Here is a 21,890-nt window from a genome sequence, read left to right as displayed (position 1 = left end):
TACCATAACCCCCTCCCCTCCCAGTGCTGTACCATAACCCTTCCCCTCCCAGTGCTGTACCATAACCCCCTCCTCTCCCAGTGCTGTACCATAACCCTTCCCCTCCCAGTGCTGTACCATAACCCCCTCCCCTCCCAGTGCTGTACCATAACCTCCTCCCCTCCCAGTGCTGTACCATAACCCTTCCCCTCCCAGTGCTGTACCATAACCCTTCCCCTCCCAGTGCTGTACCATAACCCCCTCCCCTCCCAGTGCTGTACCATAACCCCCTCCCCTCCCAGTGCTGTACCATAACCTCCTCCCCTCCCAGTGCTGTACCATAACCCTTCCCCTCCCAGTGCTGTACCATAACCCCCTCCGCTCCCAGTGCTGTACCATAACCCTTCCCCTCCCAGTGCTGTACCATAACCCCCTCCCCTCCCAGTGCTGTACCATAACCCTTCCCTCCCAGTGCTGTACCATAACCTCCTCCACTCCCAGTGCTGTACCATAACCCTTCCCTCCCAGTGCTGTACCATAACCTCCTCCCCTCCCAGTGCTGTACCATAACCCCCTCCCCTCCCAGTGCTGTACCATAACCCTTCCCTCCCAGTGCTGTACCATAACCTCCTCCACTCCCAGAGCTGTACCATAACCCTTCCCCTCCCAGTGCTGTACCATAACCCCCTCCCCTCCCAGTGCTGTACCATAACCTCCTCCACTCCCAGTGCTGTACCATAACCTCCTCCACTCCCAGAGCTGTACCATAACCCTTCCCCTCCCAGTGCTGTACCATAACCCCCTCCCCTCCCAGTGCTGTACCATAACCCTTCCCTCCCAGTGCTGTACCATAACCCTTCCCTCCCAGTGCTGTACCATAACCTCCTCCACTCCCAGTGCTGTACCATAACCTCCTCCACTCCCAGAGCTGCACCATAACCCTTCCCTCCCAGTGCTGTACCATAACCTCCTCCAATCCCAGTGCTGTACCATAACCCCTCCCCTCCCAGTGCTGTACCATAACCCCCTCCCCTCCCAGTGCTGTACCATAACCCTTCCCTCCCAGTGCTGTACCATAAGCTCCTCCCCTCCCAGTGCTGTACCACAACCCCCTCCCCTCCCAGTGCTGTACCATAACCCATTCCCTCCCAGTGCTGTACCATAACCTCCTCCCCTCCCAGTGCTGTACCATAACCCTTCCCCTCCCAGTGCTGTACCATAACCCTTCCCCTCTCAGTGCTGTACCATAACCCCCTCCTCTCCCAGTGCTATACCATAACCCTTCCCCTCCCAGTGCTGTACCATAACCCTTCCCCTCCCAGTGCTGTACCATAACCCCCTCCCCTCCCAGTGCTGTACCATAACCCCCTCCCCTCCCAGTGCTGTACCATAATGCTTCCCTCCCAGTGCTGTACCATAACCCCCTCCCCTCCCAGTGCTGTGCCATAACCCTTCCCCTCCCAGTGCTGTACCATAACCCCCGCCCCTCCCAGTGCTGTACCATAACCCCCTCCCCTCCCAGTGCTGTACCATAACCTCCTCCCCTCCCAGTGCTGTACCATAACCCCTTCCCTCCCAGTGCTGTACCATAACCTCCTCCCCTCCCAGTGCTGTACCATAACCCCTTCCCTCCCAGTGCTGTACCATAACCCTTCCCCTCCCAGTGCTGTACCATAACCCCTTCCCTCCCAGTGCTGTACCATAACCCCCTCCCCTCCCAGTGGTGTACCATAACCTCCTCCCCTCCCAGTGCTGTACCATAACCCTTCCCCTCCCAGTGCTGTACCATAACCACCTCCCCTCCCAGTGCTGTACCATATCCACCTCCCCTCCCAGTGCTGGACCATAACCCCCTCCCCTCCCAGTGCTGTACCATAACCCTTCCCCTCCCAGTGCTGTACCATAACCCCCTCCCCTCCCAGTGCTGTACCATAACCCCCTCCCCTCCCAGCGCTGTACCATATCCCATCCCCTCCCAGTGCTGTACCATAACCCTTCCCTCCCCTCCCAGTGCTGTACCATAACCCTTCCCCTCCCCTCCCAGTGCTGTACCATAACCCTTCCCTCCCCTCCCAGTGCTGTACCATAACCCTTCCCCTCCCAGTGCTGTACCATAACCCTTCCCTCCCCTCCCAGTGCTGTACCATATCCCCTCCCCTCCCAGTGCTGTACATAACCCCCTCCCCTCCCAGTGCTGTACCATAACCCTTCCCTCCCCTCCCAGTGCTGTACCATAACCCTTCCCCTCCCAGTGCTGTACCATAACCCTTCCCTCCCCTCCCAGTGCTGTACCATAACCCCCTCCCCTCCCAGTGCTGTACCATAACCCTTCCCTCCCCTCCCAGTGCTGTACCATAACCCCCTCCCCTCCCAGTGCTGTACCATAACCCTTCCCTCCCCTCCCAGTGCTGTACCATAACCCTTCCCTTCCCAGTGCTGTACCATAACTCTTCCCCTCCCAGTGCTGTACCATAACCCCCTCCCCTCCCAGTGCTGTACCATAACCCTTCCCCTCCCAGTGCTGTACCATAACCCTTCCCTCCCCTCCCAGTGCTGTACCTTAACCCTTCCCCTCCCAGTGCTGTACCATAACCCCCTCCCCTCCCAGTGCTGTACCTTAACCCCCTCCCCTCCCAGTGCTATACCATAACCCCCTCCCCTCCCAGTGCTGTACCATAACCCCCTCCCCTCCCAGTGCTGTACCATAGCCCCCTTCCCTCCCAGTGTTGTACCATAACCCCCTCCTCTCCCAGTGCTGTACCATAACCCCTTCCCTCCCAGTGCTGTACCATAACCCCCTCCTCTCCCAGTGCTGTACCATAACCCCTTCCCTCCCAGTGCTGTACCATAACCCCCTCCCCTCCCAGTGCTGTACCTTAACCCCCTCCCCTCCCAGTGCTGTACCATAACCCCCTCCCCTCCCAGTGCTGTACCTTAACCCCCTCCCCTCCCAGTGCTGTACCATAACCCCCTCCCCTCCCAGTGCTGTACCTTAACCCCCTTCCCTCCCAGTGCTGTACCATAACCCCCTCCCCTCCCAGTGCTGTACCTTAACCCCCTCCCCTCCCAGTGCTGTACCATAACCCCCTCCCCTCCCAGTGCTGTACCTTAACCCCCTCCCCTCCCAGTGCTGTACCATAACCCCCTCCCCTCCCAGTGCTGTACCTTAACCCCCTTCCCTCCCAGTGTTGTACCATAACCCCTTCCCTCCCAGTGCTGTACCATAACCCCTTCCCTCCCAGTGCTGTACCTTAACCCCCTCCCCTCCCAGTGCTGTACCATAACCCCTTCCCTCCCAGTGCTGTACCTTAACCCCCTCCCCTCCCAGTGCTGTACCATATCCCCCTCCCCTCCCAGTGCTGTACCATAACCCCCTCCCCTTCCAGTGATGTACCTTAACCCTTCCCCTCCCAGTGTTGTACCATAGCCCCCTTCCCTCCCAGTGCTGTACCATAACCCCCTTCCCTCCCAGTGTTGTACCATAACCCCCTCCCCTCCCAGTGCTGTACCATAGACCCCTCCCCTCCCAGTGCTGGACCATAACCCCCTCCCCTCCCAGTGCTGTACCTTAACCCTTCCCCTCCCAGTGCTGTACCATAACCCCCTTGCCTCCCAGTGTTGTACCATAACCCCCTCCCCTCCCAGTGCTGTACCATAACCCCTTCCCTCCCAGTGCTGTACCATAACCCCCTCCCCTTCCAGTGATGTACCTTAACCCTTCCCCTCCCAGTGCTGTACCACAACCCATTCCCTCCCAGTGCTGTACCATAGCCCCCTCCCCTCCCAGTGCTGTACCATAGCCCCCTCCCCTCCCAGTGCTGTACCACAACCCCCTCCCCTCCCAGTGCTGTACCATAACCCCCTCCCCTCCCAGTGCTGTACCACAACCCCCTCCCCTCCCAGTGCTGTACCATAACCCATTCCCTCCCAGTGCTGTACCATAACCTCCTCCCCTCCCAGTGCTGTACCATAACCCTTCCCCTCCCAGTGCTGTACCATAACCCTTCCCCTCCCAGTGCTGTACCATAACCCCCTCCCCTCCCAGTGCTGTACCATAACCTCCTCCCCTCCCAGTGCTGTACCATAACCCTTCCCCTCCCAGTGCTGTACCATAACCCTTCCCCTCCCAGTGCTGTACCATAACCCCCTCCCCTCCCAGTGCTGTACCATAACCCCCTCCCCTCCCAGTGCTGTACCATAACCTCCTCCCCTCCCAGTGCTGTACCATAACCCTTCCCCTCCCAGTGCTGTACCATAACCCCCTCCGCTCCCAGTGCTGTACCATAACCCTTCCCCTCCCAGTGCTGTACCATAACCCCCTCCCCTCCCAGTGCTGTACCATAACCCTTCCCTCCCAGTGCTGTACCATAACCTCCTCCACTCCCAGTGCTGTACCATAACCCTTCCCTCCCAGTGCTGTACCATAACCTCCTCCCCTCCCAGTGCTGTACCATAACCCCCTCCCCTCCCAGTGCTGTACCATAACCCTTCCCTCCCAGTGCTGTACCATAACCCTTCCCTCCCAGTGCTGTACCATAACCTCCTCCACTCCCAGAGCTGTACCATAACCCTTCCCCTCCCAGTGCTGTACCATAACCCCCTCCCCTCCCAGTGCTGTACCATAACCCCCTCCCCTCCCAGTGCTGTACCATAACCCCCTCCCCTCCCAGTGCTGTACCTTAACCCTTCCCCTCCCAGTGCTGTGCCATAGCCCCCTCCCCTCCCAGTGCTGTACCATAACCCCCTCCCCTCCCAGTGCTGTACCATCACCCCCTCCCCTCCCAGTGCTGTACCATAACCCCCTCCCCTCCCAGTGCTGTACCATAGCCCCCTCCCCTCCCAGTGCTGTACCATCACCCCCTCCCCTCCCAGTGCTGTACTTTAACCCTTCCCCTTCCAGTGATGTACAATAACCCCTTCTCCTCTCAGGACAGTCCCTTCTCCTAGTCGAGTCCCATATCCCCTCGCCTCCCAGTCACACATCCTCCTTCCTCTGTTGTGATATACCTTTAAGGAGCAACTTTAAAACTGCTCTCTCACACCAGACAGGATATGATGTATATATTCATGTTATCATCCAGCAGAAGTTAGGAACAGAGTAATGTGATGTGTTAGTGAACATCCCTTTTATTGTTGTACATAGTTTCATATTTTCAAATAAAGAACCCACTTATTGTCGTTATGAATCCTCCTCCTGTGATTGGTGGGTTCGTGTTAAAGAAAGAGAAACACAATATGATGGCAGCTGGTGATGTTTGAAGATTTGATTTGAAGATTTTGCAGATCTGTAACACTGAACCCCTCTACACAGAATTCCAGTGTGTTGAAGTTTGAAGCACTTACAGAAGTGTGGAAGTCTCTATGTGAGTAGTTCTGCATTGGTGTAGGCGTCCATTACACAGCAGAGCCGTGTGGTGCCAGTAAAACAAGAACATATCGCAGAGTGTTAATCTGAGTCCAACTGCTGATACAGCCTGTACTGAAAAAAAAGATATTTTATATAACTGACTCAGTGAGGTGCGGTGCTGGGCATCAGAGCACTGGACTGGGAGTACCAAGGTGGGTGTCGGGTGACAAAATGCTCGCGACAGGGTCAGAAAATAAAAAAATAAGAAGAAATCTCTTGAACAACAACCTCCAACAGCTATGAGAAGGTTGAAAAAGACCTTCATTGCCATTTTTGGCTCCATTGGCAAGAAATATAAAAACAAACAGCAAGAGCTTCTACAGGTATATAAAAAGAGAGTAGCTAAAGTGAGTGTGGGACCTTTGGGGGATGCGACTGGAGAATTGATAACGGGGAACAGGGAAATGGCAGATAATTTAAACCAATATTTGCATCAGTCTTCACGGTGGAGGACACTATAAACATCCCACAGATATCAGATAAACAAGGAGCTAATGGGAGGAAAGATCCTGTAACAGTCTCGATCACGAGGGACCAAGTATTTGACAAACTAATGGGACTAAAGGCAAACAAGTCGCCAGGACCTGATGGCCTACATCCAAGGGTTTTAAAGGAAGTGGCTGCAGAGATAGTGGAGGCTTTGGGGAAATATTCCAGAACTCACTGGATTCCGGGAGGGTCCCAATGGACTGGAAAACTGCTCATGTGACGCCCCTGTTCAATAAGGGAGGAAGACAAAAAGCAGGAAACTATAGGCCAGTCAGCCTAACATCGGTCATTGTGAAAATGCTAGAGTCCATTATTAAGGAAGAAATAGCAGGACATTTAGAAAAGCTTAACGCAATCAAACAGTCAACATGGTTTTGTGAAAGGGAAATCATGTTTGACAAATTTTCTAGAGTTTTTTGAGGATATAACAAGCAGAGTTGATAAAGGGGACCCGGTAGATGTCGTGTATTTGGATTTCCAGAAGGCATTTGATAAGATGCCACATAAAAGATTATTGCACAAGATAGGAGCTCACGGTATTGGGGGTAATGTATTAGCGTGGATTGAGGATTGGTTAACTCACAGAAGACAGAGAGTCGGGATTAATGGGTCTTTTTCAGGTTGGAAAGACATAACTAGTGGAGAGCCACAAGGATCAGCCCTCGGGCCTCAATTATTTACTATCTATATTAATGACTGAATGACTGACTCTGAGTGTAATATATCCTAATTTGCTGACGATACAAAAATAGGTGGGAGGGCATGTTGTGATGAGGACATAAGGAATCTGCAAGGTGATATAGATAGGCTGAGTGAGTGGGCAAAATCTTAGCAAATGGAGTTTAATGTAGGAAAGTGTGAGGTCATGCACTTTGGTAGGAAGAATCAAAAGGCAGACTATTATTTAAATGGAGAGAGACTTCAAAAAAGTGCAGCACAGAGGGATCTGGGTGTTCTTGTGCATGAAACACAAAAAGTTAGCATGCAGGTGCAGGAAGTAATTAAGAAGGCAAATGGCATTTTGGCCTTTATTGCTAGGGGGTTGGAGTTTAAAAATAGGGAAGTCTTGTTATAACTGTTCAGGGTGTTGGTGAGGCTGCACCTGGAGTACGGTGTAGTTTTGGTCCCCGTATTTAAGAAAGGATATACTGGCATTGGAGGCAGTTCAAAAGAGACTCACTAGGCTGATTCCTGGATGAAGGGGATGACTTATCAAGAACGGCTAAATAGGTTAGGCCTTTATTCATTACAGTTTAGAAGAATGAGGGGTGATCTTATTGAAACATACAAGACTCTGAGGGGGCTGGACAGGGCAGATGTTGAGATGATGTTTCCATTAGTGGAGGAATCTCGAACTAGGGGACATAGTTACAGAATAAGGGGACACTCATTGAAAACTGAGATGCGAAGGAATTTCTTCTCTCAGAGGGTGATGAATGTCTGGAATTCTCTACCTCAGAGAGTTGTGGAGACTAGATCACTGAAAGTATTTAAAGAGGAGGTAGATAGATTTTTGAAATATCGGGGAGTTGAGGGCTATGAGGAGCTGGCACGAAAGTGGAGTTGTGGTCTGGGGCAGATCAGCCATGATTTTATTGAATGGCGGGGCAGGCTTGAGGGGCCGAATGGCCTACTCCCGCTCCTATTTCTTATGTTCTCATATAAAACTCAGCTTTGTGGGCTTGGCCTAGCAAAACAGCGAGACCCCCGCAACAGCGCCGTCAATCCCAAGTCTAACAATGAGGTGTGGCCATCCAGGTGACTACAAGCCAGTAAAGAGACAGAACTTCACCCCTAAAGGACTGTGCAAGTTTAAATCTTTATTCCTGCCACTGATGCTGTTTGTTTTGTCTTGATGTTGTTTCTGGTTCCCAGATGTTGGAAAGAATCACACTTTAAACTTGGAAAAGGCTGGAGTCAGTCTTGTTTATTTCAGCATGATGCTTTGTGCTGTAGAACCTGGTTGAACTGGTTCTTGTGCGACATATAACATGACTTCCCAGTGCGGCTGTGAATGTGGCCCCCTACTGGAATACTTACACATAACAACTAGTTCCTAGCTAATTAGTTCCTAACACTTTACAGATAGTATAACAATATATACATACATAACATCCCTCTTTCTTTAAAACATAATGCCCCTATATCAATACAACTGTCAATATAAATAAAAAAGATTATCATCTGACTTGTGGAAATAATCTGAACCCTTTTTTTAAAGAGTCTTTTATCGCATGTATTCTTTTTTGAAAAATATGATTCACGGTATTGCTTGGGTGATAAGATGTTGTGCCTCCATCTTGTAGATTTGGCATTTGTTGCTCTCAGTGGTGAGTTGGCACGCTGTACAGGCGATATTGTGTCACTTGCTGGTGATGTTGTTAATCTTGTCTCGCTGGATAGCGATGTTTCCAGTGTTGTTGATGGTCTTTTCTGTTGTTCCAGCTCAGGTGTAGGTCGAATACGGTTTCTGTTCCTTCTCATTTGGTTACCGGTTTCGGTCTCAATGATATATGACCTTGGAGTCTCAGCTTCACTAACAACTTTTGCTGGGCTCCAGGTTTTCATGATTGGATCCTGTACGTGTACAGTTTGTCCTTTCAACAGCTCGGGTAGGGATTTAGCATATTTGTTGAAGTGTTGCTCTCCTCTTACCTGTGTTTCAGTGAGTTGTTGTCTCACTTCCTCCTGGTCATTTGAAGGATGTATTTTGCAGAGTTGTCTTATATTTTCTTCCATTCAACAGCTCTGCAGGTGATTTCATGTCAGCCTTGAGAGGTGTGGATCGGAGTGACAATAGGCCAGGTTTGGGTCTTCCTTCATCTTTTGGCATTTCACAAGTGTTCTTTTGACCGTCTGGACATGTCTTTCTATAAATCCGTGTCCCCGTGGGTAGTGTGGTGATGAGGTGATGGTGTTGAACCCATACTGGTCAGCAAATTCCTTAAATTCTCCGGATGTAAATTGGGTGCCATTGTCACATATTAACCTTTCAGGAATCCCTCACTCAGTGAACAGAACTCGTACTGCTGAGATTATTGTTGTGGCTCTCAAGTCTTTCATCTTCCGGATAAAAGGGAATTTTGAGTATTAGTCTGCGACAATGAGATATCATTCTTGATTATGTGTGAATAAATCGACTCCTACAGTATGCCATGGTCTGGGTGGTACTTCAGTTGCTATCATCTCTTTCTGTTGTGAGTTTCTGTACTTCTGGCACACATTGCATGTAGACACCATATTTTCGATATCTTTGTATATGCCTATTCAGTACACAGCTGATTTGACTCTGAGCTTACACTTCTCCATTCCCATGTGGCCTTTGTGTATCTTTTGGAGAAGTTCTTCCTGCATTGTTTTGGGTTTGATTATTCTGGATCTGGCCAGCAGAACACCATCTTCTAGTGAGATGCCATCTCTGATAGACCAGTACTGCTGAATTGCTGGCTGTGTGTGCTGTATCTTAACAGGCCATTCCTGGATCACTTGCTGAGAGAGCCTCTGTAACTCCTCGTCTTTGCTGGTCTCATCTCTAATTTGACTCAGTTTTGGTGGTGTTACGTTCACTAGCTGATGAATCTTTATGCCTAGATCTTCTTTGCTTCTTATCGGAGGGTGCTTTTCAACCATTGACATGCTGTTCTCCCTTCATCAGCTACAGGAGAAATGCCGCGAACAACAGATGCCCCTCTACGTTGCTTTCATTGATCTCACCAAAGCCTTTGACCTCGTCAGCAGACGTGGTCTCTTCAGACTACTAGAAAAGATGTCCACCAAAGCTACTAAGTATCATCACCTCATTCCATGACAATATGAAAGGCACAATTCAGCATAGCGGCGCCTCATCAGACCCCTTTCCTATCCTGAGTGGTGTGAAACAGGGCTGTGTTCTCGCACCTACACTGTATGGGATCTTCTTCTCCCTGCTGCTCTCTCATGCGTTCAAATCTTCAGAAAAAGGAATTTTCCTCTACGCAAGATCAGGTGGCAGGTTGTTCAACCTTGCCCGTCTAAGAGCGAAGTCCAAAGTACGGAAAGTTCTCATCAGGGAACTTCTCTTTGCTGACGATGCTGCATTAACATCTCACACTGAAGAGTGTCTGCAGAATCTCATCGACAGGTTTGCGGCTGCCTGCAACGAATTTGGCCTAACCATCAGCCTCAAGAAAATTAACATCATGGGACAGGACGTCAGAAATGCTCCATCCATCAATATCGGCGACCACACTCTGGAAGTGGTTCAAGAGTTCACCTACCTGGGCTCAGCAGTATCACCAGTAACCTGTCTGTTGATGCAGAAATCAACAAGCGCGTGGGAAAGGCTTCCACTGCTATGTCCAGACTGGCCAAGAGAGTGTGGGAAAATGGCGCACTGACACGAAACACAAAAGTCCGAGTGTATCAAGCCTGTGTCCTCAGTACCTTGCTCTATGGCAGCGAGGCCTGGACAACGTATGTCAGCCAAGAGCGACGTCTCAATTCATTCTATCTTCGCTGCCTCCGGACAATCCTTGGCATCAGGTGGCAGAACCGTATCTCCAACACAGAAGGCCTTGAGGCGGCCAACATCCCCAGCTTATACACCCTACTGAGCCAACGGCGCTTGAGATGGCTTGGCCATGTGAGCCGCATGGAAGATGGCAGGGTCCCCAAGGACACATTGTACAGCGAGCTCGCCACTGGTATCAGACCCACCGGCCGTCCATGTCTCCGCTTTAAAGACGTCTGCAAACGCGACATGAAGTCCTGTGACATTGATCACAAGTCGTGGGAGTCAGTTGCCAACGATCGCCAGAGCTGGCGGGCAGCCATAAAGGCAGGGCTAAAGTGTGGCGAGTCGAAGAGACTTAGCAGTTGGCAGGAAAAAAGACAGAAGCGCAAGGGGAGAGCCAACTGTGAAACAGCCCCGACAAACAAATTTCTCTGCAGCACATGTGGAAGAGTCTGTCACTCTAGTATTGTCCTTTATAGCCACTCCAGGCGCGGCTCCACAAACCACTGACCACCTCCAGGCGCTTACCCATTGTCTCCCGAGACAAGGAGGCCAAAGAAGAAGACTATCTTCAACCCTCAGTGGCACCTCCTTCACCTCGTGGTTTACTGAGATAATCTGCAGCTCTTCACACCTGCTCAACCCCAGGATAGCTGGACCATCTGTTTCAGTGACGTAGAACATATAGTTAACATCTTTTCCTTTGTGTGTCCCTCTGATTTGGGTTGTTCCTAGCTGTCGAAACTCAGTTCTCCCGTATGCTGTTAGCATGACGTTGTTTGGTTTCAGAGCACCTTTCCTTGGATAACCATTTTTCTCCAAATTTTCAGGAAAGATCTGCTGGTATAGTCTGAGTGGGATGATGTTACTCTGCGCTCCTGTATCGATCTTCACCTTCAGGTTTATCGTTGTGGGCTTTTTTCTCAGCCTCTTCCTGATCTGAATGGTTGTGCGAATTTCATTTCTCTGGGAACTGTCACATCCAGACATTTTGTGCAATTCTATGGGTCCTATGTCTATCATGTTCTCAAACCCATCGTTATCTTCCAGGGTATGGATGTTTTGGTTTCTTTCACTGTTCTTTTGCCCTGTTACTCTGGCTCTGATGACTCGTCTACCACCGTCCTGCCTTGTTCTGCACATCTTTTTCCAGTGATTGGTCTTTCCGCAAGCTCCGCAGATTGATCCATACGCGGGACATTTCCTTCTATCTGTCAATTCATGTGGTCGTCCACAGCTCCTGCACGTCTTTCTCTCTGTTTGGTGTACATTCTTTAGTTGTTGTTTCACTGCATTGGCCCTGCTGCCTGTCTCTTGGCTTAACTGAAGGCTAGCCGTTTGGGTGGTCAGAGTTTTCATCTGTCTGCTCGTGGCTTAACGTGCTCTGGCAGTGTCTACAGCCTGCGATATTGTGAGCTTGTCCTGTCCGATTAGAGCTTTCTGTACTTCAGGATGTGCAGAACCCCAAATGAGCTGATCTATCAGCCGTTCATCTGTGTCCTTAAATCTACATTTTCTGGCTGCATTTTGCAATCTTGTTACAATTTGTCAATAGGCTCAACTAGTTCCTGTCTGAGGCCTTGAAATTCATATCGGTATATCCGATGATTTGATTTTGGCTGGAGATGGGTACTGAATATTTCAAAAAATTTTGTCTGGGTTTCTGCTGTCCTCTTTGCTTCAGTCCCAGCTGTTAAATAAATTTCATCCTTTATCTCCAGCCACAGAAGGATATAGCTGACCCTCTCCTCTTCACTAGTGCCTTTTAGGAAACTACTGAATGCCAAATTGCACTTTTGTTTCAACTTCTCAAATGCCTCTACGAGATCATCAGCTCCCCAATGCATGATGGGCTATAGCAGTGCATTCATTCCTGTCCAGGCTGACATTTCAATTTTTTTTTGTTGAGTTTTCGCACGAGTCACTCAGTTTTTCTGTCGCTCTCTCTGGCACTAATTTGGGTCACTTTTCTCAATCTGATGCTTTTAAAAATATTGTAGGTTTACTCACAGACACTTGCTGCCACCATGTTTCATCTTTACGTTGTTTCTGGTTCCCAGATGTTGGAAAGAATAACATTTTAATCTTGGAAAAGGCTGGAGTCAGTCTTGTTTATTTTTGCATGATGCTTTGTGCTGTTGAACCTGGTTGAACTGGTTCTTGTGTTACATATAACATGACTCCCCAGTGCGGCCGTTCATGTGGCCCCCTACTGGAACACTTACACATAACAACTAGTTCCTAGCTAATTAGTTCCTAAAACTTTACAGATAATTTAACAATACATACATATATAACACTATTCAATACAAAATTACCTAAACTGGAAGGCAGCAGACCTCCTCACGCATTTAAATTATTCAGACAGTGAATGGAATTGTGTTTTCTTGACCTGATTGTCTCCGAACCAGACAGACAAGCCATAAAGGTGAAAATTGCTATTGGGAATGAAGGCCTCCACAAGTTAAACACATCTGGACTTTCTGAAGATGACCTAAAAGACCCAAGTAAGATATGGTCTACACTGGAAGACCAGTTGAAAGTCAAACTTAACTTCCAAATACACCGTCTTGAATTTATGTCATTCAGACAGCAACTCAATTAGATGATGGATCTGTTTGTCATCATAGAGTCATACAGCACAGAAATAGGCCCTTCGGCCCATCGTGTCTGTGCTGGCCATCAAACACCTAACTATTCTAGTCCCATCTTCCAGCACTTGGCCTTGTATGCTGTGGCATATCTAAATACTTCTTAAATGCTCTTCAGGCAGTGCATTCCAGATTCCAACCACCCTCTAGGTGAAAAACTTTTTCCTCAAATTCCCTCTAAACCTCCTGCCCCTTACCTTAAATCCTGCCCCCTAGTTATTGACTCCTCCGCTAAGGGAAAAAGTTTCTTCCTATCTAATCTATCAATGCCCCTCATAATTTTGTATACCTGAGCTGCTGCAGTGATAAAGAGCATGATTGCAACTTTACAGAGGCAGAGCTGGCTGACAGAATCATCGAGCTCGCAATAGCTTCTACCCTTCTCAAAGCATTTCAAAAAGATATTTTGGACTAGAGTTGTTCAACATACGACCTGCGGGCCAGGATCCTGCCGTCAAAGGCTTCCATCCCAACCTGCGGATGTAAAATGTAAACCGTTCCTCATCCTCAACAGCCGTCCGTAACTGGCTATTTCAGGGATAAGAAATTTCCCATTGGCTTTAAAAAAAAAATTGCACTGTCCGTTTCACAGCTGAATTGGAATTTCTAAGCTCAGAAATTTATCTAATGCTCATTAACACTCCTTTCCACATTCACAGTTGACAGGTGCTGAGAATGGGAATAGCAGCTTCTGAACTTCGGACAGATTTGGCGTTTTCTGGCGGGCTTTTAAAAAAAAAGTTGGAACCTGCTGGTAAACCCGGAATCCGTCCGAAGTTCTGAAGTTGCTGCTCCACTCCCAGCACCTGTCAGGACAGAGAGAGAGAAGGGGCCAAAGAGAGAGGGAGAGGTGGGGGGGAGAGACAGAGAGAGAAAGATGGGGGGGGGAAGAGAGAGAGAGAGGGGGCAGAGAGAGGGGCGACACACAGAGATGGGGGATGACTTGCAGGAAGGGGGGACGAAACAAGGGAGGATGACACAGAGACAGGAGAGAACAATACAGAAAGGGGAGGATGATGGGGGCAAACACAGAGGGGGGAACACAGAGAGGGATGTAATACAGAGAAAGGGGAGCAGAGAGCAGGGGAGAGAGACAGAGAGAGCGAGAGAGAGAGAGAAGAGAGACAGCGAGACACACTCCTGACAGATGGACAGTTATCCAGAATACTCCGCATTGCAAAAGTGTGCAGGCAAACATTGACTACTTATGCAAGCAAAGAAAATGCCAGGTATCTCACTAAATCAGTGTCCAACATAGCGATGAAAAACTAAGTCAATAAATTAATCTTCTCATTTAAAGCTTCTTCACAAAAATGCACATTTGTTCTTGTTTTGATTGATGGCAAGATAAAATTTAATGCCAGCCCCCCACGCAAAAAGGTTGGACGCTCCTGTATGGAGCAAACCAAAGGTTCCAGCTGGGAGTGCTAATACAGGAAGTCAAAGCCAGAACAAGTGGCTTGACACCAGGACAAACCACAGGTACAGCATTCCAGCAAGCAGGATATCACAAGTGGCAAATCCATGAAATGACCAGACAGGCTGGATGATGAGGATGACCAGAACATTAACATTCATAGCGAGCAGGCATTCCATAGTCAAAATCACAGAACATGTTGCCACCATGATACCTGTTGTATGATCCCTTCAAGAGGGATGTCCCTTTAAGAACTCAGCGTGCTGATGTGTTAAGTGCCAGTATGTAGTCATGTGACTAGGAGCCATAGTCACTCTGCAACTGTAACACCCTAGACAAGGGTACTCTACATAATTTGCTCTGTATTGTATATAATAGTTAGCTGTTAATAAACCTGTTTGAGATCTTCAAAGAACTGAATCCACGTACCTCATTGTGTTGCTCAAGACAACACAAAGCACACATGACAAAGCATTTGCCACTATCATATCGTATGCCCAAAGAAGCACGGCGAACATACACTGTGGACAAAAATCGATACAGGTACGAGTGCTAACATTCTTCCACATTGCATTCTGAAAGGCATGTATCCACAGCAGTGGAAAGTGATGGCTCAACCAACCCGCCAAGCTCACAGTGTAGAATGGCTCGGATATTTCATCACTGGGATCCATTGCACTTGAATGTCGCTATGGTCAGCCCAGATAGTCTATATTGTGGACACCACAGGTCCAGTGATTGCAGGTCTTCCGGCATGCAGTGACCTGGACCTTGGTTATCTTTCATAGCATCGACACGATAATACTGAAGACAACAGACCACAAGGACAGCTGCAGACAATCTGTGATGAGCAGGCCTGCAAGAGCAGGGCTACAAACTCAGCGAGTCAAAACTCAAAATCAACTCAATCAAAGAAGCCAACACAGCATTGCACAGTCCAACTGGAAACTGATCTGAAAATCGAGGAAGAGTGGAGATGGGCTCTACAGAGTGACCTTCAGAGACAGAGAGGGACACCATCTCAGAACTGAGAGCACAAACATAGGAACTCAAGAGCCTGAAAGAGGAATTCCTTCAATTACAAGATGACATCGGACAAAAAGTACCAGTTCAACACCCAACCGACAGAACATGGAATCCAGCCGAAACAAGTATCTGTCCAGAACCACGATCACACTGAGTATAAACACCCAACGGCATGACACGGCGAAGAAATCAATGCCAAAACAGGGAAATCCCAGACTGAGAAACACCAAGTAGCCCAATCGCAAGTCGAGCACAATCATTTAAGGATACAATTTTGATTTAGAAAAACAGGGGGATGTTGTGGTATACCTTTAAGGCGCGTGTCTAAAACGTGTCTATCAACAGGCAGGATATGATGTATATATCCATGTAACCATTGAGCAGACATTAGGCGCAGTCAGAGTGACATGATGTGTCAGTGAGCCTCCCAGTTATTGTTGTACATAGTTTCACATCTTCAAATAAAGAACCCACTCAATTTAGTTACCAATTCTCCCGTGTGATTGGTGTATTTACTTTAAAGAAAGGGAAACACAACATCCCTCCCAGTACAGTCTCACACCCCCTCCCCTCCCAGTGCAGTCTCATTTATCACATCCTTCCCAGCGCTGACTCATATCCTTGGTAGATACAGAAAGAGGCTACAAAGGGATGTAGATAGGTTAAGTGAGTGGGCAAAGATCTGACAAATGGAGTATAGTGTGGGAAAATGTGAAACTGTTCATTTTGGCAGGAAGAATAAAAAAGAAGCATATTATCTGAGAGATTGCAGAGCTCTGAGATGTGAACATTAATGATTTAGACGTGAATATAGGAGGTATGATCAGTAAGTTCGCAGATGACACGAAAATTGGTGGTGTCGTAAATAGTGCGGAGGAAAGCCTTAGATTACAGGACGATATAGATGGGCTGGTAAGATGGGCGGAGCAGTGGCAAATGGAATTTAATCCTGAGAAGTGTGAGGTGATGCATTTTGGGAGGTTTAACAAGGCAAGGGAATATACAATGGATGGTAGGACCATAGGAAGTACAGAGGGTCAGAGGGACCTTGGTGTACTTGTCCATAGATCACTGAAGGCAGCAGCACAGGTAGATATTTTGGTTAGGAAGGCATATGGGATACTTGCCTTTATTAGCTGAGGCATAGAATATAAGAGCAGGGAGGTTATGATGGAGCTGTATAAAATGCTAGTTAGGCCACAGCTGGAGTACTGTGTACAGTTCTGGTCACCATACTATAGGAAGGATGTGATTGCACTGGAGAGGGTGCAGAGGAGATTCACCAGGATGTTGCCTGGGCTGGAACATTTCAGCTATGAAGAGAGACTGGATAGGCTAGGGCTATTTTCCTTAGAGCAGAGAAGACTGAGGGAGGGCCTGATTGAGGTATACAAAATTATGAGGGGCATAGATGAGGTAGATAGGAAGAAACTTTTTCCCTTAGCGGAGGTGTCAATAACCAGGGGGCGTAGATTTAAGGTAAGGGGCAGGAGGTTTAGAGGGGATTTGAGGAAAAATATTTTCACCGAGGATGGTTGGAATCTGGAACGCACTGCCTGAAGGGGTAGTAGAGGCAGGAACCCTCACAACATTTAACAAGTATTTAGATGAGCACTTGAAATGCCATAGCATACAAGGCTACAGGCCAAGTGTTGGAAAATGGGATTAGAATAGTAAGGTGCTTGATGGCAGGCATGGACACGATGGGCCAAAGGGCCTGTTTCTGTGCTGTTTAATTTTATGACTCTATGAGATGCAGAGGGATCTGGGTGTCCTCGTGCAAGAATCGCAAAAGGTTAGTATGCAGGTACAGCACGTAATTAGGAAAGCTAATAGAATGTTATTGTTTATTGCGAGGGGAGTTGAATACAAAAGTAGGGAGGTTATGCTTCAGTTATACAGAGCATTGGTGAGACCACATCTGGAGAACTGTGTACAGTATTGGTCCCCTTATTTAAGGAAGATGTAAATGCATTGGAAGCAGTTCAGAGAAGATTTCCTAGACTAATGCCTGGAATGGACGGGTTGTCTTATGAGCAAAGATTGGACAGGTTAGCCTTGTATCTGCTGGAGTTTAGAACAGTAAGAAGCGACTTGATTGAAACATATAAGATCCTGAAGGGTCTTGACAGGGTGGATGTGAAAAGGATGTTTCCCCTTGTGGGAGAATCTAGAACTATTTCAGACAGAGATGAAGAGCAATTTTTTTCTCAGAGGGTTGTGAGTCTTTGGAACTCTCTTCCTCAAAAGGCAGTGGAAGCAGAGTCTTTGAATATTTTCAAGGCAGAGGTAGATAGATTCTTGATAAGCAAGGGGGTGAAAGGTTATTGGGGGTAGGCAGGAATGTGGAGTTGAGGTTACAATCAGATCAGCCATGATCGTATTGAATGGCGGAGCAGGCTTGAGGGGCTGAGTGGCCTACTCCTGCTCCTAATTCGTATGTTCGTAAAATAAAGCTCCCTCTGCACTCTCCCATCAAACACTCCCCTGAGTGGTCTGTCTGAGTGACATTGTCAATTATTTCTGCTTGAGGGCTGTGATGCTTTTAATTTAGTCTAAGATTCACAGTGTGAGCAGGGTGTGAAAAACAACAGATGTACGAAGCACATGACTGAACTCTCGTCTGATCGGCAGCTGACTGTGTGTCAGAGAGCCACAGAGTGTGTAGAGACTGAGAAATGGGAATGCGGGGAGAGTGACTGTATTCATAGGGCAGTGCGTGACCTGAAAGGCAGGTCTGAGCGGCAAGCATTTATCAGCTGATGTCCGCATGGGGTAAGTAACTTGGAATTCCTGCCCAGGCTCAGTCACATGGACTGCAGCGGTTCAAGAAGGCAGCTCACCACCACCTTCTCAACGGCATTTACCGATGGGCAACAAATGCTGGCCTTGCCAGTGAGGCCCACACCCGATAATGAATCTTTTAAAAGAAAATTGTGCTGAATGAACACAAACCGCAGTTTGCTGTATTCCTGGGCTTTGCAGTGAGGGCACAGGTTGATGGCAGCAAGGGGGCAGCGAGACAGCCGGAAATGGGCAGCGAGGGAGCCGCGAACTGGCAGCGAGGGAGCTTGTACCTGAGTGACTTTCTCTGTGACATTCTGAGTTCTCTCTTTCACTTTGCTGGGTGCAATGATCTCGATCTCCGTGGGGGATGGTGTTAGGATGACATCAGGGTTAAAATCCACGAAGTTGAGGGTGATCTGTGGGATTCTGCTGATAGCACGATACTTCATCAAATCTGAGTCTGACGTGGAGTTCAGTAGGTATGGCTTAAAGTTCTTCGACCCGCCTTAAAGGAGGAGAAAGATTTTTGAAGACCATGTGGTTGACTCTTAAATGCCCGAGCAAGCCACTCAGTTGTACAAAGTCAATTAGGGATGGGCAATAAATGTTGACCTAGCCAGCAATGCCCACATCCCATGAACGAATAAAAAAATGTAGCACCCAGAGACTGGGAAGCACCCATGACTCAACACTTACACTGTGACTGACTTTACCTCCATGGATGTTAATCCAAGTACAATATGGGGTTAGATACAGAATAAAGCTCCATTTACACTGTCCCATCAAACACTCCCTGGGCAGGTACAGCATGGGGTTAGATACATGCCTGTAATTTCTGCGGCCTGGGCGAGTCCGTGTTCCAAGTATATATGGAGTGTGTGAGGTTGCAGCCCCTCTTTGAGTATTTGAAGGGGCTGCTCCTCAAGTTCTGGCTACACTTCAGCCCCACGCTCCTGAGCTTTGGGCACCCGGAGCGGAGGGGCGTGGGCCGGGAGAAGGATCTCCTCGTCGGTCTGCTCCTGGGCCTGGCCAAGGTGGCAATTCACGAGTCCAGGCTGCGGGCTGTCGGGAGGTCCGTCGCCCTGATTGCCTGCCCCTCTTCCACGGTTACGTTCGTGCCCGGGTGTCTCTGGAGAAGGAGCATACAGTGTCCGCCGGTATGCTTGAGGCCTTTCGCGACCTGTGGGCGCCGTAGGGACTAGAGTGCATCATTGACACCAAGAATGGCATTTTAATTTGAGTTTTTGGTTTATTTATTCAATTTTAATGAAGTTATTTAAAAAATATATCTAAAGGGGCCCTGAGGAATAAAGGCCCCGTCGACATAAAATACATAAAAGCAGCCTGGGGTATAAAGGCGACCTATAAAAAAAAAGGGGTTCAATACAAACAAAAGAAAAAATAAAAAAAAATAAAAAATGGAGTTAGATAAAAACAAATTTAAAAACAGGGTTAGATACAGAGTAAAGCTCCCTCTACAAAAAAAAGGTTAGCTAAAAAAAAGGGTTAGATATAGAGTAAAGATCCCACCATTCTAATGTTACGACTGAGGCGGGAGGAGTGCACTATCTTTCTCTAGTTCCACTTCTCCACAGGTCACAACATATATTTAAATGTTTCACCCCGTTACCAATTATATACTTTATTTTAGTTTCAGAATAAAATCAACCAACCAGGGTTCTTTAATAAACAATAAAATTATTAATTTATTATGAAACAAGACTTATTCAATAAAGATGCAAAACTTATTAACACACAGGTTGAAATATGAAAGTTCCCTTCTAAATTAACCCAACACACACAGGTTAAAGAAAAAATTAGAGGTTTTCTCTGCAGAGAACTCTGTAAAAAAGACAAAAAAACTTTGGCCAAATACTTGTTAATTCTTGAAGAAAAAAAGGATAAGATATGGAATGATCTCAGCTGTCCATTTTAGTCTGGCATCCCAAACATGTAGACAGCTGTCACTGAGATCTTTTTGGAGCAGTTCTCTTCAAGCGATGTCAAGAATTAGTTTGGCAGGCTTACCAGGAGAATCACTGCATCAGGAGTTTCAGCTATCACACTGGATTCTCAGGGTTTCTCAAAGAGGTGGAAAAATGATGAGTTGGTGGCTTCTGTCTTAGCAGGCTTACCCCCAACTGACTCAAAACATTATCCAAAATGGAACCAACTCTTGGCCACCATAAATCTTGACATGTCACTTCTCTGTAAACAACTCCCCTAGTCACCAAGGCTACTACTATTTATTTAGCTTAAGACATGTGACTTCCAGTAAGGGTTTGTTTTTAAACAAAATCTCAAGTCCTTCCAGTGGTATTTAAAAAAAACAAAATTCAGCATCTATGGAATCTCTTCAGTCTTTCAAATGATTCAGTTTCCGCAATTTTTAACATGAGTCCTCAAAAATATTTAAAAATTTCATAACACTACCCATTCTCACAAGAGTCCCCCCTGTCAGACCAGTGTGACAACTGATCTCTGAGCAAGATTCCCAAACTAGGTGCATTTTATTGCTTTGACCTAAACCCACTTGGAACCAAGTTGGGACTGACCCAAAAAAAAAGAAGCATATTATCTAAATGGTGAGAGATTGCAGAGCTCTGAGATGCAGAGGTATCTGGGGGTCCTAGTGCATGAATTGTAAATGGTTAATATGCAGGTACAGCACGTGATTAGAAAAGCAAAGCTATTGCGAAGGGAATTGAATACAAAAGTAGGGAGGTTATGCTTCAGTTTATACAGGGCATTGGGGAGGTCACATCTGGAGTACTGTATAAAGTATTGATCTCCTTATTTAAGGAAGGATGTAAATGCATTGGAAGCAGTTCTGAGAAGGTTAACTAGAATAATACCTGGAATGGGCGGGTTGTCTTGAGGAAAGACTAGGCTAGTATCTGCTGGAGTTTAGTAGATAAAGAGGCAACTTGATTGAAGCATATAAGAACTTGAGGGGTCTTGACAGGGTGGATCTCACAAGATTGTGGGAGAATTGTGAGAGATTTTTCCACAAGATTCTCTCTCCTTGTAGGAGAATCTCGAACTAGGGGTCACTATTTAAAAGTAGGGGGTCGCCCAATTAAGACAGAGATGAGGAGAAATTTTTTCTCTCAGAGGGTCGTGAGTCTTTGGAATTCTGCTCCTCAAAAAGGTGGCAGAAGCAGAGTCTTTGAATATTTATAAGGCAGAGGTAGATAGATTCTTGATAAGCAAGGGGGTGGAAGGTTATCGGGAGTAGGTGGAAATGTGGAGTAATCAGTTCAACCACGAACTTACTGAATGGTGGAGCAGGCTCGAAGGGTCGAGTGGCCTACTCCTGCTCCTAATTCATATGTTCATATGGCCACACGCATTTCATGTAGGACCCTTACAGGCAGGCGATGGAGGAGATTTAAATCCCATCAATCTGTATTTAACCCAGGTCCAGGGTAAGTATCTATTAGTGAGCTGATCAACACCATTTAATTTTTTAAAATGCCAAACCTCAAACTCTTTTTTTAAGAAGTCCAGGAATGTTTTGTTACAGGAACATAGGAAGATAGGAACAGGAGAAGGCCATTCAGCCCCTCGAGCCTGTCCCGCCATTCAATGAGATCATGGCTGATCTGCGGCCTAACTCCATATACCTGCCTTTGGCCCATA

The 21,890-nt window shown here is 47.5% G+C and overlaps 1 protein-coding gene across 1 annotated transcript in view; it reads right to left on the bottom strand.

Moving 5' to 3' along the window:
* Positions 1 to 21,890, bottom strand: part of kcnh6a (potassium voltage-gated channel, subfamily H (eag-related), member 6a) — a 262,695-nt gene that overhangs the window by 118,963 nt on the left and 121,842 nt on the right. Inside the window, exon 5 of the mRNA XM_068012928.1 lies at positions 18,539 to 18,753. Within this exon, the coding sequence (XP_067869029.1) occupies positions 18,539 to 18,753 (215 nt within the window). The remainder of the gene's footprint in view (positions 1 to 18,538; positions 18,754 to 21,890) is intronic.

The sequence above is a fragment of the Heterodontus francisci genome, chromosome 33 (assembly GCF_036365525.1).
Source record: "Heterodontus francisci isolate sHetFra1 chromosome 33, sHetFra1.hap1, whole genome shotgun sequence".
Lineage (NCBI taxonomy): Eukaryota > Metazoa > Chordata > Chondrichthyes > Heterodontiformes > Heterodontidae > Heterodontus > Heterodontus francisci.
The sequence above is the reverse complement of the archived record's forward strand: the minus strand, read 5'-3'. Positions and strand labels throughout refer to the sequence as shown.